The sequence below is a fragment of the Ursus maritimus genome, unplaced genomic scaffold (assembly GCF_017311325.1).
Source record: "Ursus maritimus isolate PB19 unplaced genomic scaffold, ASM1731132v1 scaffold_29, whole genome shotgun sequence".
NCBI lineage: Eukaryota > Metazoa > Chordata > Mammalia > Carnivora > Ursidae > Ursus > Ursus maritimus.
Genome location: NW_024425452.1, coordinates 32,787,619 through 32,811,437, shown reverse-complemented (window position 1 = coordinate 32,811,437; position 23,819 = coordinate 32,787,619). Strand labels below are relative to the sequence as shown.

Genomic DNA, 23,819 nt, shown 5'->3' with positions numbered 1-23,819 from the left:
TTCTTAGCCTTATTATAAGAAAGTAAGTGCATAATTGTTTGCAGATGTAACAAAATTAACTGTAAATATATAAGGAATACAACCTTCAAGTTAACATATCTGGTTAAATATGTGCATTTATCTTAGCTACTTTCCCAAACCCTGCTGGAATTATAATAAAAAAATAAAGGCATATTGCACTAGAGAGAACAGGAAAGGAGAAAACAGCAGTTAGGAGATGTACAGTTTTGGAAGTTGGAAAGCAGTCGCTGGGAGTAATGACTTAGAACAGAAAAAATCTAAAACAGAATCCCAGAGAGGCTTAAGAATTAGAGGTAGCAGGTTTATGAAGATCAGGTGAGTGGTTAGATTTGGAGAAGAGCGTTTTTTTAAAATTCTTGCAAAGAGCATTGACCTCTCTCTGAAACCCATTCACCCAAGTGATTGCTCCTCCCATCCATCTTGACAGAAAGATTTGCCCTCTGGAGAGTTTGAACCTAAGAGGAGTGCATCCCCACTATGGATTTTTTTTTTCTATAGAGAACCTGACTGGTTCAAGAGATAGGACCTATAGTGACTGACATTCGGAATCCTCCAATAAAATATCCCAGGGTCTACATTATCTCCCTATGGTGTGGCCAACCATTTAACAAACCTTGTTTAGAATTTCCAGTCTGCATCTTAGGCTCACTTATCAACTGGTTAGAGAATTACTTTCCTTCTACTTGATAAATGACTTGTCAAACTCTTGGGCATTCAAGTCATTTAATATACACACACACTATGTATACTAACTATGTAGCTCACTGAAAAACTGGTCTTCCAGAGGTTTGTTTAAACCCTTTTTCTAGAGTTTGTTAGCATTTGGGTCACTTGAAGTTTCTGATACCTGATTATTTTACTTTTCAAAGTATTTCCCTATATACTATCTTTTTTCTAACTTTCACAGAGATAGTAGGGTTAGAACAAGTAAGACTATCACATTGAATTTCAGTGAAATGGAGTAACTTGCTCTGGGCCATGTAGATAAATGCAACTAGAGCATGCATATTTTTTGTGTTCTCTGATGAAAATGCTATATATATATTCTTTTGCTCAAAATACATAGTTCTGTTGTTAACCTATAACTTATTTCTAAAAAATGAATTTTGTATTTGCTTTTTTCCTAGGGAAAGTATGTTCAAGAAGGCAAAAACAAAAGCAAAAAAGAAGCCACGTAAGCGTTCAGATAGTTCAGGAGGTTATAACCTTTCAGATGTTATTCAGAGTCCACCATCTACAGGTTAGTGAAAGTGTCTTAGGATATATTTCCTGAGCTAATCATTCATATCTATGTTCTCTCATTTAACATGTATTAAATACTATTGTATGCCATTTGCCAGACCTACTGTAAAGAAAATAGTCTTTGTCTTAGGGATGTTACAGAAAATGATAGTACATTTTAACAAATATTCTGATTGAAGTTTGCTTTGGGAACACAAAAGAAGAGCCCATAGTAGTCTGAGAAGATCAGGGAAGACCTCTTAGAGGAAAATAATATGTGAGTTGCATCTTGAAGAATGAGGAGGAGTTGGCCAAGAAAAGGAGACTGGGTGATAGACATACTAAGCAAAGGGGGCAATATGCTCCCAAGACTAGAGGCCCTAGAAAGAATTGCACATTTCTTATGCCTGTGGTTCAGCATGACACAGCCATATAGGATATGTGCATCTAGGTGGTAGTTGAAAACGGTCAGATTTTGGAGGCATTTTATGCTAAACTAAGGAATTTGGATTTTATTCTGAAGACTATGGGTAGTTGATATATATATCTGGGGGGGGGCAGTGGAAGAGGGGGAGAGAGAGAGAATCCCAAGCAGACCCCACGCCCAGCGTGAAGCCTGACCCGGGATTTGATCTTAACAACCCGAGATCACGACGTGAACTGAAATCAAGAGTCAGATGTTCCACCTGCTGAGCCACCCAGGCACCCCTAGTTGATGGATTTTTAAGGCATATGATGTGGTGGGATAAAATTTATGTTCTTAGAAAGACCACTCTGTTTAGTGGCATGAGGTTTAGAGATACACAAAACATGACAGAGATACTGTTATCACATGAATTCATTTCATTTATATCAGTAATCCAATGCACATGCCATTCATGTACATTAGGAGGTTATAATCCAGTAATATAATACAACACATTTCATATCTATGCATTATGTGAGCTGTTTGAAAGTAAAGCTTATGTAGTTTTTCTAAAGTTTTTTATTTTGAAAATCTTACTGAAAAGATGAAGAAAAATGAAAATCTGTATACCCTTCATTCAGATTTATTGTTACCCTTTTACCACATTTAATTTTCCTTACAGACTTTCTGTTGCCTGCTCTCTTCCCTCATCCACCAGACAGTCTATACATTTTTTTATAGATGCACTTGGAAGTTGTAGGCATGACATTTTAATATAAATTAGTATTAATATGAATCTCCTAAGAATAAGGATTTTCCTTATCACATCTAGAGTATCATCACATCTAAGACAATTGACATTAATTCACTAATATTAATATTATAGTCTCTGTGCAGATTTCCCAAGTTGTCAAAGAATGTTTTTACAGACTTTTTGTTTTAACCTTAAAAAGGACCTAGTATCCTATGAAGATAGGCCTTGCCTTTGCTTATTATAATAAATGTCTGTTTAGTCTCTTTAAGTAGAGCAGTACCTCTCACACCTTTTTGTTTTGTTTTAAAAAATTCAGGCCAGTGGTTTAGACTGTTCCACATTCTAGATTCATCTGATTAGATCCAGATGAAACTATCTAAATTTTAGTAGTTTCTTTAGATGAAAATATGGAAGTGTGACCATAAAATAATGAGACTACAGTATGGCTTTAAGAAATGGTATGTGTTTCTACAGCAGTAAGACATAAACAGGTGCAATTTTGATCAGTATTTCCATAGTCAATCAGCCTGATAAGTTTGAAAAATACAAGTGCACATTGTTTGTATCCCTGTTGGGGGGGGGATAAAAAAAAAGTTGTCATTCAGGGTAAAGAAAGAATGTCTTTTTATGTTTAACACGATCTTCAAATGAGGTACTTGATGTGTTCGGTAATGCTCAAAGGGTAAATCATGTCAAGAATAGTTGTGTTAGATAACACAAAAAGACATACAAAAGATAATATGCCTAAACATAAAAAAGGTAATATACCTAAATTGATTGATGAAGCACTAAAGATAGGTCTTTCACATTTACTACAACTCCTGATTCCTATTTTAGGACCTTTCAAAATGTAAAATTTTGTGATTTTTGTGTTCTCTGTGTTACATCAGTTACCTCTAGTCCTTAGAAGGACACATGGGTAGATTGATGGAAAGATGAATAAATGAATAGACAGTCATGAAACTAGTGATTTTTCCAGTCACCTAAAAGACTTAGGGAAAAAGCAGCTATTTGGTTTTATTTATTTATTTATTTATTTATTTATTTGAGAGACCATGGCGGGGCAGGTGGGCGGTGGAGCAGAGTGAGAGGGAGAACAACAGACTCTGTGCTGAGCACCGAGCCCGACGTGGGGCTGGATACCAGGACCCTGAGATCATGACCTGAGCTGAAACCAAGAGTCTTATGGCTTGATGGACTGAGCCACCCAGGCATCCCTATTCGGTTTGCTTTAAATAGTGGTATTATTAGCACATGTGTTAGAATCTTAGCATTTCATAGCTGGAAGAGACATTAATAATGAGCTGGTTTATGTTCCTTCCTTTAAACCTAAAGAAACAAGCTCAGAAAACTTCACTGATTTGAGGTAGTGACAGAAATAGAATTTATTTTTTCAATTCCAGTTCTGTGTTCTTTGTGCTGTACCACTTTTTTTGTGACCAAAGCAAATGATTGAAAGGTCAAATTTAAACTAGGGACCAAAAGACCTGTTTTGGAAGTAAATTTATTTTTGTTGATCCTTAACATTAGACAAAAGACATTCTGTGAGAATGTTTTATACTAAAAATAATTGTTGGCTGCTTATTAAACATCATCTTTATTCATTAGATTTATTTCTAATTGACTTTTGGGAGCATTCTGGCATTAATTATACTCTCTTAGATAAAAATTTGCTGCTGGGGTGCCTGGGTGGCAGTCAGTTAAGCATCCAGTTCTTGGTTTCAGCTCAGGTTGTGATCTTGGGGTCATGAGATCCAGCCCCACATCCTGCTCCATGCCCAATGTGGAGTCTGCCTGGGATTCTCTCTCTCTCTCTCTGCCCCTCCCGCTCATGTTCTCGCTCTAACATGAAAAAATAAGTCTAAAATTTTGCTGCTCTTAAAAATATTTAAAGCACTGGGGGCAGGGGTGTTGAATGTTGTTTCCAAACTATTTTAGCAGTGACAGCAACAAAGGAGGCATAAAGTGATTTAGTTTAAAGAAAACACAATTATTTGAATGCATAAGAGATGGTATGTTTTATTTATTTTAAAGTCATTTGTAAAACTTTCAGTTACTTTTAGTTATAGCTCATGTTTGTATTTTATTTTTTGCTACCTCATTTAGATTCTACTAAAATTGAAATATGTGAAAATAAACACATGAACTTAAGCAGATGTTTATTGTTTTCTCTATTTGTATTTGAAATGACTGATGTACTAATGAATATGGATACCAAGTATGGCAGGGAGACAGGTATTTAGGTTGCTTAGGAGAAGAAATGGTATATACATTTCATAACAACCCTTTTGCTTTAGGTGATAAGCCAATTAAAAGAGCTTTAAATCCACAGTGTTTTTTTGTTTGTTTGTTTTCAGAATTAAAAACCCTCAAATAGGCCACATTGGCTTAAGCATAGCCTCTGCTATGGGCCAGTCTGTTGACTAGAGTACAAAGGCTACAATGTTCCTTCCACACAGAGTGGGGCCAGTCCCTGTTCGCATGGGTGCAGATAAATTGGTACAGAGAGATGAGAAAGGGGAGGGTCTGAAGTTTATTTATTTATTTTTTATGGAGAGGAAATTCTGAATCACTTCTTAAAGCAGACCCCAAAAAATGTCTTCCTTAGGTTCATTGCCTAATTGCTGTGTAATCGAAATGGGTAAAACTATTGTTTTAACATCTCCTCCATTTCATTTTTTTACTTTAACTGATTTTTTCATCAGTTAGCTTGAATTGTCAAGATTTGTTATAGTGGAAATAATATAAATGTTCTTAAATCTCTCGATAAATGGAAGTTTTTAGCTCTGTTTAGTTCACTGAATGTAATACACACATTTAATGTATAGGTGTTTAAATATTTTTTAAAATTTTACCTTTCAGGATTATTAAAGTCTGATAAGACCAATTCTGTGGAATCTCTTCCAGAACTGTTGACATCAGACTCTTCTGAAGGAAGCTATGCAGGAGTGGGTAGTCCTAGAGATTTACAGTCCCCTGATTTCATAGCAGGATTTCAGTCAGATAAAATCGAGGTTTGTTTTTATTTATTAATGCACTGTTTTCTTCAAATTTTAGATCTATAGACAGTTTTTTATTATTTTTTGCTCTAACTTTAAAATACCTTCCTGGCTGGTTTATTAAAAAATACAATAATATGTGTAGTATTAGTTTTCTCAAATTTGCATGATGTTTCTAGTTTTAAAGATTTTAATCGTAGTTTGAGCCTTTGATGACATATTTCTAATCCTCTTTCTTCAGTTAAAATATAATGTTGATGTAAAATATAGCAACACTGTATAGACATATGGAAAAATACATTTATAGCTAAATTACTTGAAATTTATTTTGTGAAATGTAAGTTAACACCAGCTAAAAATTGTCAGAGGAAAATGATTTTGAAAGTAAGCCTAACTTCTAATTCCACATAGTCTCTTTCCTCTATCATGTTATTAGGAGCAATACAATCTGGAGTGGAGTTCTTCTATTCTAGCCCAATTGACATTAAGCTGCAGAATTTCTAGTCTGGTTAAACTCTGAGGAGGCCATATTTTAGACATATCTTACCATTTTATTCCATAATTGTTAATCCACAAGAAAGTGTCTAACTTATTAGATGTAGTCATTTTTCTCTAACCCCTAGTCCTCCACAGAACTATTAGAACTTTGAGAAATTCATGAGACAATGGAAAAGTTACCCATTCTTCTTAGTTTTCTAGGCCTCCAGAACTGATTTTTTTTAATGTGGTTTTTTAAATTTATTTTTATTATTTTTTTATGTAGGATAGAAGTTTGGGGGCAATTCATATTAACCTCAAGGTGGGTGCAGAAGACAATTGAGGTTTAAAAGGAAGATTAAAGGCGTGCTGTGTGACTGTCTGGCAATAAGCATCTATCCTGGCAATGCAAATAGCCATTTTAATAACTTCTTTGACCTATTGTAATGGCAATTGTTTTAGGGTTCCTTTTGAGCTGTCAATATCATTTAGCTTTAATTTTATTCAGAGTGAATTACATGACATTAATATGAAACAAAATGAAAGTTTGGCATGAAAGTCATAGACATTAATTTTAAAGTTATTGATTCATATCTTATTTGAATACTTTTATTAACATTTTTAATACTCATGTTAATAGGGATTTAATGCATGAACTTCTTGTTCCCCTGAAAATTATTTCCAAAGCTCATAATAATTGGGTTATAGTCACTGATAACTTTTGAGATTTGGTTAAGGCACTGAACTAGAAGAATGCTGGATAATTATTGTTAAAAGATTTCATGCTTTAATATAATTTAACCAATATTTATTAAGTACCAACTATATGTTAGCTACTATGCCAGGTGCCTGCTATTATTCATTTTTTAATTTTTCTTTTTTTCTTTTTATCTCCAGGGGAAAATTAAACCATATGTTAATGGTACACCTCCTACATATTCTAGGGAAGATTTAAAACCATGGGAAAAATCACCAATACTTAACATATCTGCTCCACAGACCATTCCCAGTAACAGAATTGATACTACAAGCTCTTCCAGTTGGGTTGCTGGCTCTTTCAGGTAGGATTTTCATTTTGTTCTGTACCTATTAGAGAAATGTTATTCATTTTTAGTCCAATGGAAATTTTTAATGAAGCACATTTAAAAAGTATTAATGTAAATTTCTAATACATAGAAAATTACCTAAATGCACACAGATTAGTAGCCCACTAAAATAAGCACTTTTTTCCCAGACAGAATTTAGTTCCTTTTGTACTGTCATTTTTGAAAACTGGTAAATACTATATAACACACAGATATCTATATCTCAATATGTATTGACTTAGTAGCTATTTTTTGATAGTATATATTAAGTTAAAATTCCCACTTAAGAAGACTATATTGTCTTTTGTAGGCTTACTTTTTTTTTTAAAGCACATTAAAGGGTATTTAAGATCTCACAGAATGTAGTTACTCAGTTATTTTTCAGAGGACATTAATTTTAATGTTACACTGACTTGCCTGTATTAAATCTAGAAAAAAATTTTTTAATTGAAGGAGTAGCTATAATTAGAATGTGGTATTCTTTTAGAGTGTTTATTGAGCTTGTGTTTCATCTTTATATACCTACTATGGTTTATCATAGGCTAAAACTGTTAATTGACTTACCAATCACATTTATGTTATTATTTTGAAATGTGCTGTATTTTGCAAAGTCGGAAAACCAGATTATGATGTGCCAGTTTATGTTGCTTTATATTCTAAAAGTAGTTTAGAAATCAGTCTCAAATTTTTGCCTTTAAGTAAACATGTTTGTGGGAACACTGAGAAGCATCTTCTGCTCACTAGACTATTTTATTAAATGTGTTTGAAGAATAATTCGCTTGGTGTAAAGTCAGCAAAGTAGATTGGCTATATCTGAAGATTGTAGAATTTTTTTTCTCATTATAGTATAACTCCCTCAGGTGGGTTTCTAATATTATTGAACACTCCCAAGCTTCCCTGTTAAATTTTTGTTAACATTAGTAAGAATTTTGTTAAAAATAGTTTGCAAGTTCTGTTCATCTTAAAGGATAAAAATTTAAGCAGAACTTTGATTACATCTGCCTGAGTTAGATGAGAATCATTCTATTGCTTGTTTTTTTGTTTGTTTTTGAGAGTTTCAGTTATGACTTTGGAGGCATTTTAGTTTTATGTATATATAATAATAGCTTTCCTTCAGAGTATCCTTTTTGAATTTGGCCATAGCTGACAAACCTAAATTATCCTCTTATTAGCAATCTTATATATAATTTATAGTTTCAGTGAGGTTTGGGGGTTGGACTTTATGGAGCAATAACTGTATTGTAAAGTATCTTTTATATGTATTTTAGTCCTGTCAGCCCTCCTGTCATGGATCTCAGAACCATCATGCAAATTGAAGAAAGTAGACAAAAATGTGGAGCTACACCAAAGACAAATTTGGGGTTGGTTAAAAAATCATAAAAAAGGAAAGACTGTGTTGTTTTATAGTTCTGTCCTAAAAAATTGGAAAGACGTAGTGGACTTTTTTCTGTTTTTCTACATTTGATGTTAAACTCAAATTTATAAGCTCTTTCCTAGGTACTCTAGTCTTCCTAACATTTCTTTAACATATGCTATAAGATTGAATTGGGTTGGTAGTCCAGCTCTTGTAGAGTATGGTGTTGATTGTTAGAAATTGGCCTCTAAAATGATCATTGTGGACTGTTTTTGATGCAAGTGTGGTGTAAATATATTAGTAGGAAGGCTCATTTGTAGCTATTATTTGATCATCGATAGTGTACACTGTTAACTGTCACTGTTGAATCTTGTGGCCATTTTGATCCAATAATAGTAGAATCAGATCAAATAAACAAAGCAATATAATTACCTGTAGCCTTCATTAAGTAGAAATTAATGCTAATTCATTTAATTTCTAGCAAAATGATTTCTCATGGAGTTAAGCTTTCTCAGAAGCAACGAAAAATGATTGCAATGACTACCAAAGAAAACAATTCAGGAACAAATAGCATGGAAACAGCTTTAACTGCACCATCAAAAACTCCGAAACCAGTGAATGCATGGTATGCTTTAAATTTTATTAAAATAGGGATCTGTGCATTAGCTTTTAAGGTAGTTCTTGGCTTCTGGGTCCCCCTCCCATCTTTTCAAATATTTCATTCCTCTCTTTGCTTTTAAGTTAAAAATTAGACCTTGTAATTTTTTTGTTTTGACATTTACATCATGATTTTCTTTATTTACAGCATGGTTTCCAAAATTTTTTGTACATAGATACAATGTCTTCTTGGTGGTATTTTTTTTTTTTTAAGTTTTTATTTATTTGAGATAGAGCACGAGCCAAGGGAGGAGCAAAGGGAGAGGGAGAAGCAAGCTCTCCATTGAACATGGGGCTCGATCCCAGGACACTGGGATCATACCTGGGCCACCCAGGTGCGCCACTTCTTGATATTCTAATTAGTGTGTATTACTAAAGTAATTTAAGGAAGCAATTTTTTCATTTGTTTTTCGAAACAATATATATCATAGAAAAATTGGATAAACACAATTTTTTTTTTACCGCCTTAATTTCTTTGTCCCTTTGGATACATCATGAATATCTTCATGTTGTTATAATCATGGCTTCCAGCATCACTTTTAAGCAGGGGGATTTACTTGCTATAAGTTTTCTCCATTAGAGTTTACCTAAAATGGCAACATTAATAGGAATAACCTCCAAAAAGGTCAGCTAGCAATTTGAGGTATATAAAATAGGTCGTACCATCTGCTTCCCTTCTAGCCTCCCTTTTCTTTGTAGTTTATATCATAATAAAAGCAGTTCTAGAGGAAAAGTTATGGATAGTGTGAAGGGCAAGAAAGAGATTCATTGAACTCCATTTTTCTCATAAGTCTTGGAGACTGCTCTTTGTGGGAGGGAATCCTTTCAGTGCTTCTATTATTATTATTATTATTATTATTATTATTATTATTATTTGGAGAGAAAGAGAAGGGGCAGAGGGAGAAAGAGAGTCTTAACCTTCAGGCCCAATGAAGAGCCAGACATGGGGTTCTGTCTCATGACTCTGAGATCATGACCTGAGCTGAAATCGAAAGTTGATGCTTAAACTCAGTGACCCAGGTGCCCCCCTTTCATTGCTTCTAATGCCACATTTTCCTACTTGTAAGAGAATAGTTTTCCCAATTAAAATGTAAATTATTTTGAAGAGAGTGGCAACTCATTTTGAGTGCTACCAAGGGGACTAAATCAATGTCTGTCAGAGCTACTTATAGATCTAAAGCATGATCACAGAAAAGAAAGGAAGAGGTGGGAAAACCCAAGTAAAAAGGAGTAAAATTTGAGAGAATTAGTTTAGTAGAATGTTTTAATTCATCAGTATTTATTGCATATCTTCTGTATATGAGACAATATATGGTAGACTAATTTGGTCATTGCCTCTGTAGGGTTTGTGGGATAACTGTTTCAACATTGAGTTATGTTTTCCCTAAAGAAAACTATGGAAGAGACACAAAAAAGTTCTTGGATCAGCTCTCAAGATACTAAATGCACTGCAATTTGAGAATTAACTAAGCACGTGAAGAAGCTTTGGGCTTAGTAATATAGTTTTAGCCATGCCATTAATCAGTTTAATTATTTAAAAACAAAAAATAGAGGAAGATCCCAGGGAAGATGGTAGATTAGGAGGACCCTAAGCTCACTTTTTCCTACGATGCAACAGATAACATACACATCATTATAAATAACCCAGAAAATGATCCAGAGACAGTGGGAAGCTAAATGGACTTTGCTGGAGGGAGGGACTTGAGGGTGCAGAGAGGGGAGACAGACTCTCACACCAGGGAGCCTGTATGGGGAAACCGAATCCCTATAACATTTGGCTTTGAAAACTAGAGGGACGGAATTTTGTGAGTTCTTACAACCAGCAGGACTTAAAGCATGGAATTTTAAAAATCAGCAGAGCCTTGGTTCTGGGAGAGCCTTTAGGGCTATAGGAAAAAAAGTCTGTGTACTTAGACAACACAACAAATAGCTCACTGACCTATATCATAGACACAGCAGTTGGAAAAACCCCTGGGGCATATGAGGAGGGAGAATTATTTACTAATCCCAGAGCATATTCCAGAGGGACAGAAATCATTGGGAGACTCCTCCAGGAACAGAGGAGCTGGCAGGTGCCATTTCCCCAGTCCCCTTCCCTGCCTTGGGGATCTGCCCCCTCCAGCCAGGCTTGCCTTAGTCCAGCACTGTAGATCTCCACCCCCAGAAGACCAACATAAGCCTTGCCAATACCACGTCTCCTGACAGGGCACCTTGTTAAAACTGTGCATCCCACCCCTGCATGCATTGGAGACAGGCCCAGCTGGCCTGCTTTGTGTTGGAGGCACAAGGTCCCCCTAGCAGAGGACCAGCATGCAAAACTTGTAGGCACTGTGTGACCTCCACTCACACTTGCAGATTGGTCCTGGCCAACTTTGGTCAGCGGCAGCACATCCCCTCTAGCAAAGGTATGCATTTGTTAAAACTGCACCCAGCCCACGTGTTTTGATCAGCCCAGATGCCCATGGTCCTTGCAGAGGCTCATCCCTTCTCCCAGAGGACCTACTGCATGCCCACCATGTTGTAGATCCACCCCCACCAAAACGCTCTTGGCCAGAGCCCATTCAGACCAGGGCCACAAGCTTGTCAGTGTGTAAGCATCCCTGACAGGGGTCAGCACCACTCCAAAGTGACTCCTACCCTGGGGAGAGGAAAAGATAACCACACAAACCAATTAAACTAGAGCCCCAACAGTGGGCTAGGGGCAGATAGCTGGTCTGATAGCAGGCCCCGCCCACCAACAAGTGTCTCAGGGGACAACACAGGTAAAGTGCCCTGTAGTTTGGTGCTACTGCATCTCTGGAAAAAGTCTGGTTTGACTCACCTCAAGCCCAACGGGGCCCTAGGCTGGTCCAATAACACCACAGGGATCAAACATTGCCCACAGTAGGCAAAGTGAGCCACTGCAAACAACTGGACTGAAGCAAAAAGTGGTTTGGCCACAATAGCAGGGCACATGCAACACACATAGGAGACACCCCTGAAGTGCCACATTCTGGTAAACAGGTGACACTGCACTTCAGGGCACTACATGACTTCTTCATAAGGCCATTTCTTTCAAGAGTAGGAGATGTAGCCAGCTTTTCCTAAGGCATAGAAACACACACAGAAAGTTAGATAAAATGAGAGAGAGGAATATGTTCCAAATGAAAGAACAAGACAAAACTGTAGCAAGAGACCTAAGCAAAAGAGATAAGTAATATGCCTGATAGAGAATTTAAAGTAATGGTCATAAAGATAATCATTGTACTTGAAAGAGTGGAGGACATCAGTGAGACCCTTAGCAAAGAGATTAAAAAAAAAAGAACCAATTAGAGATGAAGAACACAATAAATGAAATTAAAAATACACTAGATGGAATAAAGAGCAGACTAAAGGAAGTAGAACGAATCAGTGACCTGGAGGACAAAGTTACATAAAGTAATAAAGCTGAGCAGGTGAGAGAAAATTATGTAAAATGAGAAAAAACTTAGGCAATTCTGTGACTCCATCAAGTGTAATAACATTCACATATAGGGATCCCCAAAGAATAGAGAGAAAATAGGGCAGAAAATTTATTTGAAGAAATAACAGCTGAAACTTCCCAAATCTGGGGAAGGAAACAAATTCAGATCCAGGAGGTACAGAGACCCCCCCAATAAAATCAACCCAAGGAAGTCCATACCAAGACACACAATAATGAAAATGGCAAAAAGGAGTGAAAAAGAACATTAAAAGCAGCAAGAAAAAAAAGACAGTTACATACCAGGGAAACCCCATAAGGCTATGAGTGGATTTTTTAGCAGAAACTTTGCAGGCCAGATGGGATTGGCATGATATATTCGAAGTGCTGAAAGGAAAAGAACTGCAGCCAGGAATACTCTATCCAACAAGCTATCATTCAGAATAGGAGAGAGAAAGAGTTTCTCAAACCCAAGTTAAAGGAGTTCAACACCACTCAGGTCATGATCTCAGGGTTGCGAGATTAAGCCCCATATTGCTGATGGTGGAGTCTGCTTAAGACTTTCCTTCTCCCTCTGCCCCTCCCCACTGCTCATGTGCACGCTCTCTCTCTCTCTCTCTCTCAAATCCTTAAAAAGAAAATCTGGAAAGGACAAATACATGGAGGTTAAATAACATGCTAGTAAACAGTGAATGGGTTAACCCAAGAAATCAAAGAAGGCATCAAAAAATACATGGGAACAAATGAAAATGAAAACACAATGGTCCAAAATCTTTGGGCTGCAGCAAAAGCAGTTCTTTTTTTTTTTTTTTTTAAGATTTTATTTATTTATTTGACAGAGATAGAGACAGCCAGCAAGAGAGGGAACACAAGCAGGGGGAGTGGGAGAGGAAGAAGCAGGCTCATAGCGGAGGAGCCTGATGTGGGGCTCGATCCCATAACGCCGGGATCACGCCCTGAGCCGAAGGCAGACGCCCAACCGCTGTGCCACCCAGGCGCCCCTGCAAAAGCAGTTCTAAGAGAAGTTTATAGCAATACAGTCCTTCATTATGAAGCAAGAAAAGTCTCAAACACCTAACCTTACACCTAAAGGAGCTAGAAAGAGAACAAACAAAACCCCAGCTGACTGTAGAAGGCAGGAAATAATAAAGATTAGAGCTGAAATAAATGATACAGAAACTAAAAAAAAAAAAAAAAAACAGATCAATGAAACCAGGAGCTGGTTCTTTGTAAAGATCAACAAAATTGATAAATTTGTAGCCAGACTGATCCCTCCCCCCTGCCACCAAAAAGGACTCAAACAGCATCAAAGAGGAGGAATAACAACCAACACCACAGAAATACAAAGAATTGTAAGAGAATATTATGAAAGATTATATGCCAATAAATTGAACAACCTAGAAGAAATGGATAAATTCCTAGAAACGTATAACCTACCAAAACTGAAGCAGGAAGAAATAGAAAATATGAACAAATCGATTACTGGCAATGAAATTGAATCAGTAATCAAAGAACTCCCATCGAAAAAGTCCAGGGCCAGATGGCTTCACATGTGAATTCTACCAAACATTTAAAGAAGAGTTAATATCTATTCTTTTCATACTTTTCCAAAAAAAAAGTAGAAGAGGAAGAAAACTCATTTATTCTATAAGGCCAGCATTACCCTGTTACCACAATCAGAAAAAGACAGAATCCCCCCCCCCCCCAAAAAAAATAACCAAAAAAACTTCAGGCCAGTATCTCTGATGAATATAGATTCAAAAATCTTCAACAAAATATTGGCAAACTGAATCCAACAATACAATAAGAAAATCATTCACCAAGATCAGGTGGGATTTACTCCTGAGATGCAAGAGTGGTTCAATATTTACAAATCAATCAGTGTGATACATCATATTAACAAGAGAAAGGAAAAAAACCCATATGATCATTTCAATAGATACAGAACAAGCATTTGACAAAGTACAACTTCTGTTCATAATAAAAACCATCAACAAAGTAGATTCAGAGGAAACATACCTCAGCTTAATAAAGGCCATATATGAAAAACCCACAGCTAACATCATACTCAGTGGTGGAAAAACTGAGACTTTTTTCCCTAAGATAAGGAACAAGACAAGGGTGTCCACTCTCACCACTTTAATTCAACATAGTACTAGAAGTCTTGGATACAGCAATCAGACAAGAAAAAGAAATAAAAGGCATCCATATTGGAAAAGTAAAACTGTCACCTTTTGAGGATGTGATACTATATATAGAAAACCCTTAAGACTCCACCAAAACCTATTAGAATAAATAAGTTACATACAAAATTAATATGCAGAAATTTGTCACCTTTCTATACACTAATAATGAACTGTCAGAAAATTTAAGAACCTAATACTATTTACAATTGCATTGAAAAGACTGAAACACACCTAGAAATAAATTTAACCAAGTAGATGAAAGAACTATGAAAACTATAACTGATGAGGTAAATTGAAGATAACACAAACAGGTGCACTGTGCTCATGGATTGGAAGAATTAGTATTTTTAGAATGTCCATATTACCAATAACAATCGGTAGATTCAGCGCTATCCCTGTCAAAATAACAAGGCCATTTTCACAGGACTAGAACAAATAATCCTAAAAATTTGTATGAAACCACAAAATACCCTGAAGAGCCAAAGCAGTCTTGAGAAAGAACAAAGGTGGAGGTATCACACTCCCTGATTTCAAACTATGACAAGGTATAATAATCAAAACAGTGTGGTGCTGGCACAGAAACAGACACACAGATGAATGGAACAGAATAGAGTCCATAAATCTATGCTTATATGGTCAATTAATCTTTGACAAAGGAGGCAAGAGCATATAATGGGGAAAGAACATGTGTCTTCAGTAAATGGTTTTGGGAAAACCGGGTCATTATCTTATACCATATACAAAAAAAAAAAAAAAAAAAACCCTTAAAATGGGTTAAAGATTGAAATTTAAGAGCCAAAATCATAAAACTACTAGAAGAAAACATAGTTGGTAAGTTCTTGGATATCAGTCTGAGCAACATATTTTTTTTAAAGATTTGAGAGAGAGTGTGTGTGTGTGCAAGTGGGGGGAGGGGTAGAGAGAGAGGGAAAGCATCTCAAGCAGACTCTGCTGCGCTGAGCAAAGAGCCCAACATGGGGCTCAGTCTTACAACCCTGAGATCATGATGTGAGCTGAAACCAAGAGTCGTACGCTCAACCAACCGACCCACCCAGGCACCCCTGAGCAACATATTTTTTTGATCTGTCTCCTCTGACAAGGGCATCAAATGCAGAAATAAACAAATGAGACTATATTAAACCAATAAGCCTTTGCAGAATGAAGAAAACCAACAAAACAAAAAGGCAATCTACCTACTGGGAAAAGATATTTGCAAATTGTGTGATTGATAAGGGTTTAATATCCAAATTATATAAAGACTCATACAACGTCAAAACAAAAACCAACCCAATTTAAAAAAATGGTCTGAGGACCTGAATATACATTTTTCCAAAGACGACAGAGAGATAGCCAACAGACACATGAAAAGATGTTCAACGTCACTAATCATCTGAGAAATACAAATCAAAACCACAATGAGCTATCACCACACACCTGTCAGAATGGCTGTTGTCAAAAAGACAATAAGAACAAGTGTTGGTGAGGATATAGAGAAAAGGGAACTCTAATGCACTGTTGGTGGAATGCAAAATGGTGTAGCCATTATGAAAAACAGTATGGAGGTTTCTCACAAAATTAGAAATAGAGCTACCATATGATCCTGCAATTCCACTTCCGGTATTTATCCAGAGAAAATGAAAACACTAATTTGAAAAGATAGCATTATTTATCATAGCCAGGATATGGATGCAGCTAAGTACCATTGATGGATGAAAGGATAAAGATGTGGTGTACACACACACACACACACACACACACACACATACACAGTGGAATAGGAGCCATAAAAAAGAATGAAATCTTAAAAAAAAAAAAAGGTAAAAGAAAAGAATGAGATCTTGCCATTTGCAGTAAGATGGATAGAACCAGAAGGTATTATATGCTAGGAGAAATAAGGATGAGAAAGACAAATACTGTATGATTTCCCTTATATGTGGAATCTAAAAAACAAATGAACAAAACAGAAACAGCTCATACATACAAAGAACAATCTGGTGGTTACCAGATGGGAGGAGGGGAAGGGGATTAAATACTCAAAATAACACACATCTGGTCATAAAATAAATAAGACACATAGATACAATGTGTAGCATAGGGAATATAGTTAATGTGTCACAACTTTGGATGTTAGATTTATGGTCGTGGTCACTTCACAATGTATATAATTGTTGAATCACTATGTTGCATACCTGAAACTAATATAATGTAAGACAGCTGTACTTTAATAAAATTAAAAGATACAGACTAATCAATAGCAGTTTTATGTATCTTAGGACACCAAGTAAATTTAATATAACTTTATTCTGAATTATCAAAGTGAGTTATAAAATTAATCATTTATGTCCTTCTTAATGACTTCTTGAGACTATTTTTGGTATCTGAAGGATCTTTTAAAAGTTCATTTCTGCTAAATTCTTCTGAATATATATACTTCTTTTATTTGTACTCATTAAACAGTGGGCTGAGGTAACTTAGTAAAATATATGTATGTGAGTTATATGTGCTGGTATGTATATAAAATAATTATATATATGAAATAAGGATATAAAATATATATACTTTGGTTATGGAAATTTTATAAGTTAATGGCACAAATCAAGGTATTTGTCAGAAATCTTTAAAAAATGTTTATATAAAATGGTTGATGTTCGCAATTCATGAATTTTGATCCATATTTAGTGTAAATGGAAATAATCATTTGATTCTTGAATACTTTTTACACATAGGGTGTAAAAACATGTAGTATATGCTTGAAGAAATTAAAAAATGGAATAGATTTGTTTTCCTGAAAATATCCCTTGTAAATGTTGGTCTAAAGAAAGTTGGTAGAATTTAAACTTTACTTTTCTATGAATAAATTAGAAAATCAAGATTAAATTAGCATTTTAACCTGATTTACAAATTGTTTGTATAGAGTATATTCAGTACTCTAGTGATTTAACTTTTTAAAGATATTTCTCAAAGATGCATCTTCATCATCCTGAAGAATCATCTAACACAATTTTATTTCTGTGGAAGATGTTTTTATGCTATGTTTATCTTAAGATTAAGATACAGCTCATTAGCAAATCACAAATTAGCCCTCTAAGTCTGCTTCTGATTGTGGGAAGGATTTTGTTCGCAGATTCACTCACCTAGTTTCTATGACTCATAATACATAGTTGTATTCCTGCTGTGGACTGTTAGGTGTGGCAGTATGTTTTAAAGATAATTGGTTCTTGCATTAGAATGAAGTTCTGATCAGCTGAATTTAAATCTAATGTGAAAACACCAAGTGTATATGGGAGTTGGCCACTTTTCATTATCACCTGTTTTACTTGGAGAAATAATACATTTCTCACCAGTCATCTTGAGTGGAAGAATGCACAGTCTTTGTGGCCTGGCTTGATGTATGAATATAAATTCTTCCAAATTCCATGTAGAGGTAACCTATAAATTATAAACTAATTCAATTATTTAACTTTTTAGAGCTGGAAATTTTATTTATTAAAGCTAAAATTTCAGGGCTGCTTTAGCTAAGAAACAAAATCTGTTTTTGATGTGGTTACAAATGTCTACAAATGCTTCTTCGTAAAGCTACTGTGGTTGCTAAGATGGAAAATAGCCACAGCCTGAGTTAAGAAAGCAAAATCATGGGAAACCAGACACTGTTTCAAATTATGGCATGATCAGTGGAAAGAATAGAACTCATTTAAAAAAATCTGGTAAGTCACTTTATAGGTAACCACTGTGCATGATTAATGAACATGTGAGTTTAAGATATTTTATAAGCACTGTTACTTACATTTATTCCTAAGGAGATATTATCAGTAGCTTTTTTAAAAAGTTTTGAAAGTTTTTTAAAAGTATATAATTTACCACATCTAGGAGTCCCTAAATTACTACTAGGATAAATCTGACAACTTGTGCTTTATAGATCTCTCTGAAATTTCTGTATTTAGAAACATGAATACTTACAGAGACTTTGAATGGATTCTTAGGCAAGAACATTTGCCAGCAGTGTTCCCAAATTGCTAACGTTATATTGTACACCATAGTTACCTTGTTCACTGATAGAAACCTTTAGGTATGTGTGCTTTTGGGAGGAGGACGGAGTTGTTAAGGAAATGGGGAATGATTCTTTTATATTTGTGTTTAACTTTTTATGTTTTATGTATGTGTTTTGGGAAAAAGTTCATGGTCAAGTCATAGGTAAGTCCCTTTTGAAGGAATATTTTTAGCATGAATACGTAGGTAGATGATGTTTTTCGATACAAATCTGTAAGGAAAATTGCAGGTTTTACTTAGAGCAAATGACTTTTATATGTGGACACAGCAGTATATACTGTGATTAACCCAGGGTTCTGGAGTGAGCCTTGTTTAAGTTTAAATCATGGATCTGTTACTTGGTAGCAGTGTAAACATAGGTCAATTATTTAATCTTTCTTTGTCTTACTTTCCTTGTTCTTAAATAGAGCTAAAAACAGTACCTATTTTACAGGGGTAGTATGAAGCTGAAACTGAGTTAAAGCATGAAACATTTAGCATAGCACCTTCAATATTATCTAATCAAATATATAATAAATGTTTGTCATTTATATTTTAATAAATTGTAACTTGATTTGTAATATGGCCACACAATTAACTGATTTCCTTAACATGTATTAAGTTTTCGGTGAACTTTTCTTTTTTCTTTTTTTTTTTTTCTTAGAAAAATCTTACATAAGATGTTTTGTACTGATGGATCTAATCTTTACTGAGCAAATAGAAATTTCATAAAAATTTTTTGTTTTGATACAAACTTATGCTTAGCTCATGTGATAACAAAACAAAGTGTCAATCATCAGTATCTTCTTCCTATTTGTGTTATCTTTGGCAGTTCGTAAGAAGTGTCTTGATTTCTTACTGAAGGCAGCGGTAGACTAGATAAAAAGGATGAGTTCTGTGATCATTAAGAACTGGGTTTGTAGTTCTGCCTTCTCTCTAGTGATCCTTGAACTTTGGTTTTACTCTTCTTTTAAACATAGGAGATGATTAAAATACTTATCTTTTAGGATCGTTACTGTAAGAATTAAGTGACGTGATGCATGTTAAAGTGTTTTGCAAGTATGGTTTGGTAATTAGATCAGAGTTAGGTACAGATGAGCTATTCAGACAAAATACAGGATTTTAGATGGCCTTGCTCTTTTATGGGATGTCTCAAGTAGTATATGAATTTAATCTAGGTATGGACCTTATGATTTCTTGCCACTATGAATTTAACTTTTTGGGGAATTATCCAGTTAGCATTTGTGTTCACTTAGTAAGATGACCACTTTGTTCTCTGAGTAAAGAAAATAGAAAAAAAAAATTAAAGTTAGGCATGGAAGTTGTTTACATTATTATTGCTTATAATTTTGACTCTAATGTTCAGGGTTCTGAAAATGATGCTAAGGATATGGTATAGATCTAGTGTATTAAATAATAACTGAAGGTTATCTTTTAAAATTAATTTTTCTAAGACTTTGGAAGGAAAGCGATACTAAGCCTATTATAACTGATTATATGTCTTCATGTCAGAACTTCTTTGTTCTCATTGTCTTCTTTTTCTCTTCAATCATAATGTTTTGTTAAGTGATATGAAAATCATAGTAAGACTTACATAGCATTTCTCTGTATCAGCTACTGGTTTGAGTATTTTTTCATAAATTAACATTTGATCCTCATAACAACCATTATGATGATGGAGATGGTATTAGTATCCTTGTGTTACTGATGAGGAAACTGAAACAAAGGTTAACTTCCTAAGATCAGAGCTAAAATTTGAACCCAGTCAGTCTAGCAACAGAGCTTATGTGCCTAACCCTATTATCCTGCAAATTGTTTCTGCATTGATTGTAAAATAAAACATTGTTGAATTAAGAGATTGATATCATAAAAATCTGAGTATGAAATCTTTGAAAGCTAAATTAGTCTGTACAAATGATTTTTAATTTTTTGCCTGTTTTTTGGTGCGTATTATTCTAAAATACATTCCACTTTTAATTATCAAAGTATTACACCTATATTGGGTGTGATTAATTTTGTGTATTTAGATCAACCTAATTTTTATTTCCTCTATTTTATTAATGTAAAATTAGGTTTACATTTTAAGTAACTTTTTATTAAAACAATATACACTTAAAAGTACAGTTATCATAAGTGTATAGGTTGAATTTTCACAAACTGAACACATCCTATGCAACCAGCACTCAAATTAAGAAGTAACAATACCAGCATCTTCTGAGTCCCTTCCTCCTGCACCAACCCACTTTCTTTTTTATCATCCACTATCCTGACTTCTCTGTCCATAGATTTTCTTTTAATATCTGTAAATAGAATTGTGTCTCGCTTCCTTTGTTCAACATATTTATGAAACTCATTCATACTTTGTTGAGTACTAATTTCCACTGTGTAAATATACTGCAACTTATTCAGTTTTTGTTAACATTTGAGTATCTTCGTTTCTTTACTGTTAGGATTAGTGTTGCTATAGATGTTCTAGTTCTGATCTTTGGTGAAGTACATTTGCATTTCTATTGGGTGTATAACTAGGAATAACTGGATCAGAATATGTGTATATTCATTTTTAGTGGCTATCACAAAACATTCTCATCGGTAGTATATGAGTTGTGCTTTCTCCACCTCTTTACCAAAACTTGGCATTTTTCAACTTTATTTTAGTCATTTGGGAAGGAGTTCAGATTTCCTTTTCTGTTTTTTTTTAAAGTAACTTTATCAAGTTATAATTTACATATGGTACATCACTAAATTTGTGTATAGTTTTGACACATGTATATATCTGTGTATTCACCACCCCAATGGAAATAAAAAAATAATTTCCATCATCCCGGTACCTTTTCTGTCTCCACCTATGCCACCATTGGTGAAATTTCTGTCACTATAACTTAGTTTTTGCCTGTTCTCAAACTTTATATAAGTGGCATGTAAGTATAGTTATGTTCTGTTTTATGTCTGGCTTTCTGTCATTCAATTCAGAGTTTTGGAGCTTCATCCATGTTGTTGCATTTATCTGTAATTTCTTTTTGTTGAGAAATACTGGGTTTCCAGTATATTTTTATGAAAAAAGTTATTATTTATGTGTAAGTCATAATAGACATGTTTTTATTTCTCTTGGGTAAATACTTAGGAGTGGAATTGCTAGATCATATGTTAAGCGAATGTTTTATAAGAAACTTTGTAAGAAAAACACCAAACAGTGTTCCGGAATAGTCATGTTTTATATTTCTGCCAGCAATATGTGAGAGTTTCTGTTGTTACATATCCTTTCCAATACTTGGTACACTTAATCTTTTTCATTTTAGCTACTAGGAGGTGTGGTTTATTTCACATTTCTCAAGGGCTTATTGGCCATTTTCATATCTTTGGGATGCGTGTTCAGATCTTTGCCTTTTATTGGTCATATTTTGGATCATAGGCCTTTTCCATTTTTTCTGCTTTATCCTGTTAATGTATATTTTATATTGATTTTTTTTTTTGACTGTTACACCAACCTTGCATTCCTGAGAAAAAAACTCACTTTGTCATTGTCTGTTATCTTTTTAATAAATTGCTGAGCATTACCATTATCCCAGGAAGTTTTCTTCAGAAAGTTCTCTTTCGTCCTGGCTCTCTCCATCCACCATACCATTGTCAGCCACTGTTGTGATTTTTCTTTTTTGACCACAGATTAGTTTTGCCTCTTCTAGAACTTTAGAGAATGAAACATAATGTACTTTTTTTTGTCTGGCTTCTTTCATTCAGCATGCTTTTCAGATTTATCTGGATTGTGCATACCAGTGGTTTATTCTTTTTTATTAGTATCCCAAGGTATGAATATACAGCTTGTGTTTATTCCTGTTGAATAGTTTTTGGCAATTATGAATAAAGCTGCTGTTAACAAATTCTTGTTTGGGCCTTTTTACAGACATATATTTTAATTTCTCTTGGGTAAATACTAGGGACAGTTGCTGGATTATACAGAAGATGTATGTTTACTTATTAAGAAACTGCCAGACCCTTTACCATAGCATTAGTACCATTTTATCCTCCCACCAACAATGTATGAGAGTATTGGTTATTTTATATTCTTGCCAACATGTGGATTGTCAATTAATTATACCCATTCTGGTGGGTGTGTAACAGCCTCTCATTGTGGTTTTGTGTTTCCCTGATGAATAATGAGCACTGTTTTATGTGCTTATTGATCATTAGCATATCTTTCTTTGTGAAGTGTCTATTCAAATCATTTTTGCTTGCTTTTTGAAATTGCCTAGTCTTTTATTACTTGTGTTTTTTAGTTTTGAGTTCTAGAAGTTCTTTAAAAAAATTTCTATTTCTTTATTTGAGAGAGAGAAAGAGACAGAGTAAGAGAGATAGAGAGAATAAGCAGGGTGGAGAGGAATAAGCAATCTCCCCACTGAGCTGGGAGCCCAATATGGGGATCAATCCTAGGACCCTGGGACCATGACCTGAGCCAGAGGCAGATGCTTAACTGACTGAGCCACCCAGGCCACCCTTCTAGGAGTTCTTTTTACAGTCTGGATACAAGTCATTTGTCATATAGGTGTTTTGCAGATATTTTGTTTTCTTTCTTTCTTTCTTTTTTTTCTTTTCTGAACAATGTCTTTTGATCAGAAGTTTTAATTTTGGTTAAGTCTAATTCGCCATTTCATTATTTGATGATTATTCCTATATAAGTCCTAGAAACCTTTGCCTACCACCAAGCTATGAAGATAGTGTTTTGTTTTCTTCTAGGATATTTAGCTTTTACATTAGGTCTGTGATCCACCTTGAATTAATTTTGGGATATGGTGTGAGATAAAGGTAAAGGTTTTTTTCCTTCTATAAACCATTTGTTTATTATAGATAAAATACTTTTACCACTGAATTGTTTTGGGAATTTAATTATTGAAATTAAAATGACTGTATATGTGAGGATCTGTGTTTGAGCTATTCTTTTCCACTGATCTGTTTGTTAATCCTTATATCAGTATCACTCTGTCTTGATTACTCTTACTTGTTTTATCTTCTTCCAACTTTGTATTTCTTTAAGAATACTTTGGCTAATTTAGGTTTTTTGTATTCCCATATAAATTTTAGAATCAATTTGTCAACTTCTACAATTAAAAAAACTGGTGGGATTAATTAAATTTTTGAAATAGAGATAGATCCATATATTTTTTTTATTTCATATTTTTGTTATCTTTGATAAATATTTTTT

At 34.5% G+C, this 23,819-nt stretch overlaps 1 protein-coding gene across 2 annotated transcripts in view; it reads left to right on the top strand.

Annotated features, from left to right (window-relative positions):
- The window catches only part of IBTK (inhibitor of Bruton tyrosine kinase), a 93,001-nt gene that overhangs the window by 56,397 nt on the left and 12,785 nt on the right, over positions 1-23,819 (top strand). For both annotated transcript variants that reach the window (XM_040643698.1, XM_008684873.2), the window contains exons 21-25: positions 1,149-1,261; positions 5,265-5,416; positions 6,776-6,939; positions 8,232-8,324; positions 8,799-8,942. In XM_040643698.1, the coding sequence (XP_040499632.1) occupies positions 1,149-1,261; positions 5,265-5,416; positions 6,776-6,939; positions 8,232-8,324; positions 8,799-8,942 (666 nt within the window). The remainder of the gene's footprint in view (positions 1-1,148; positions 1,262-5,264; positions 5,417-6,775; positions 6,940-8,231; positions 8,325-8,798; positions 8,943-23,819) is intronic.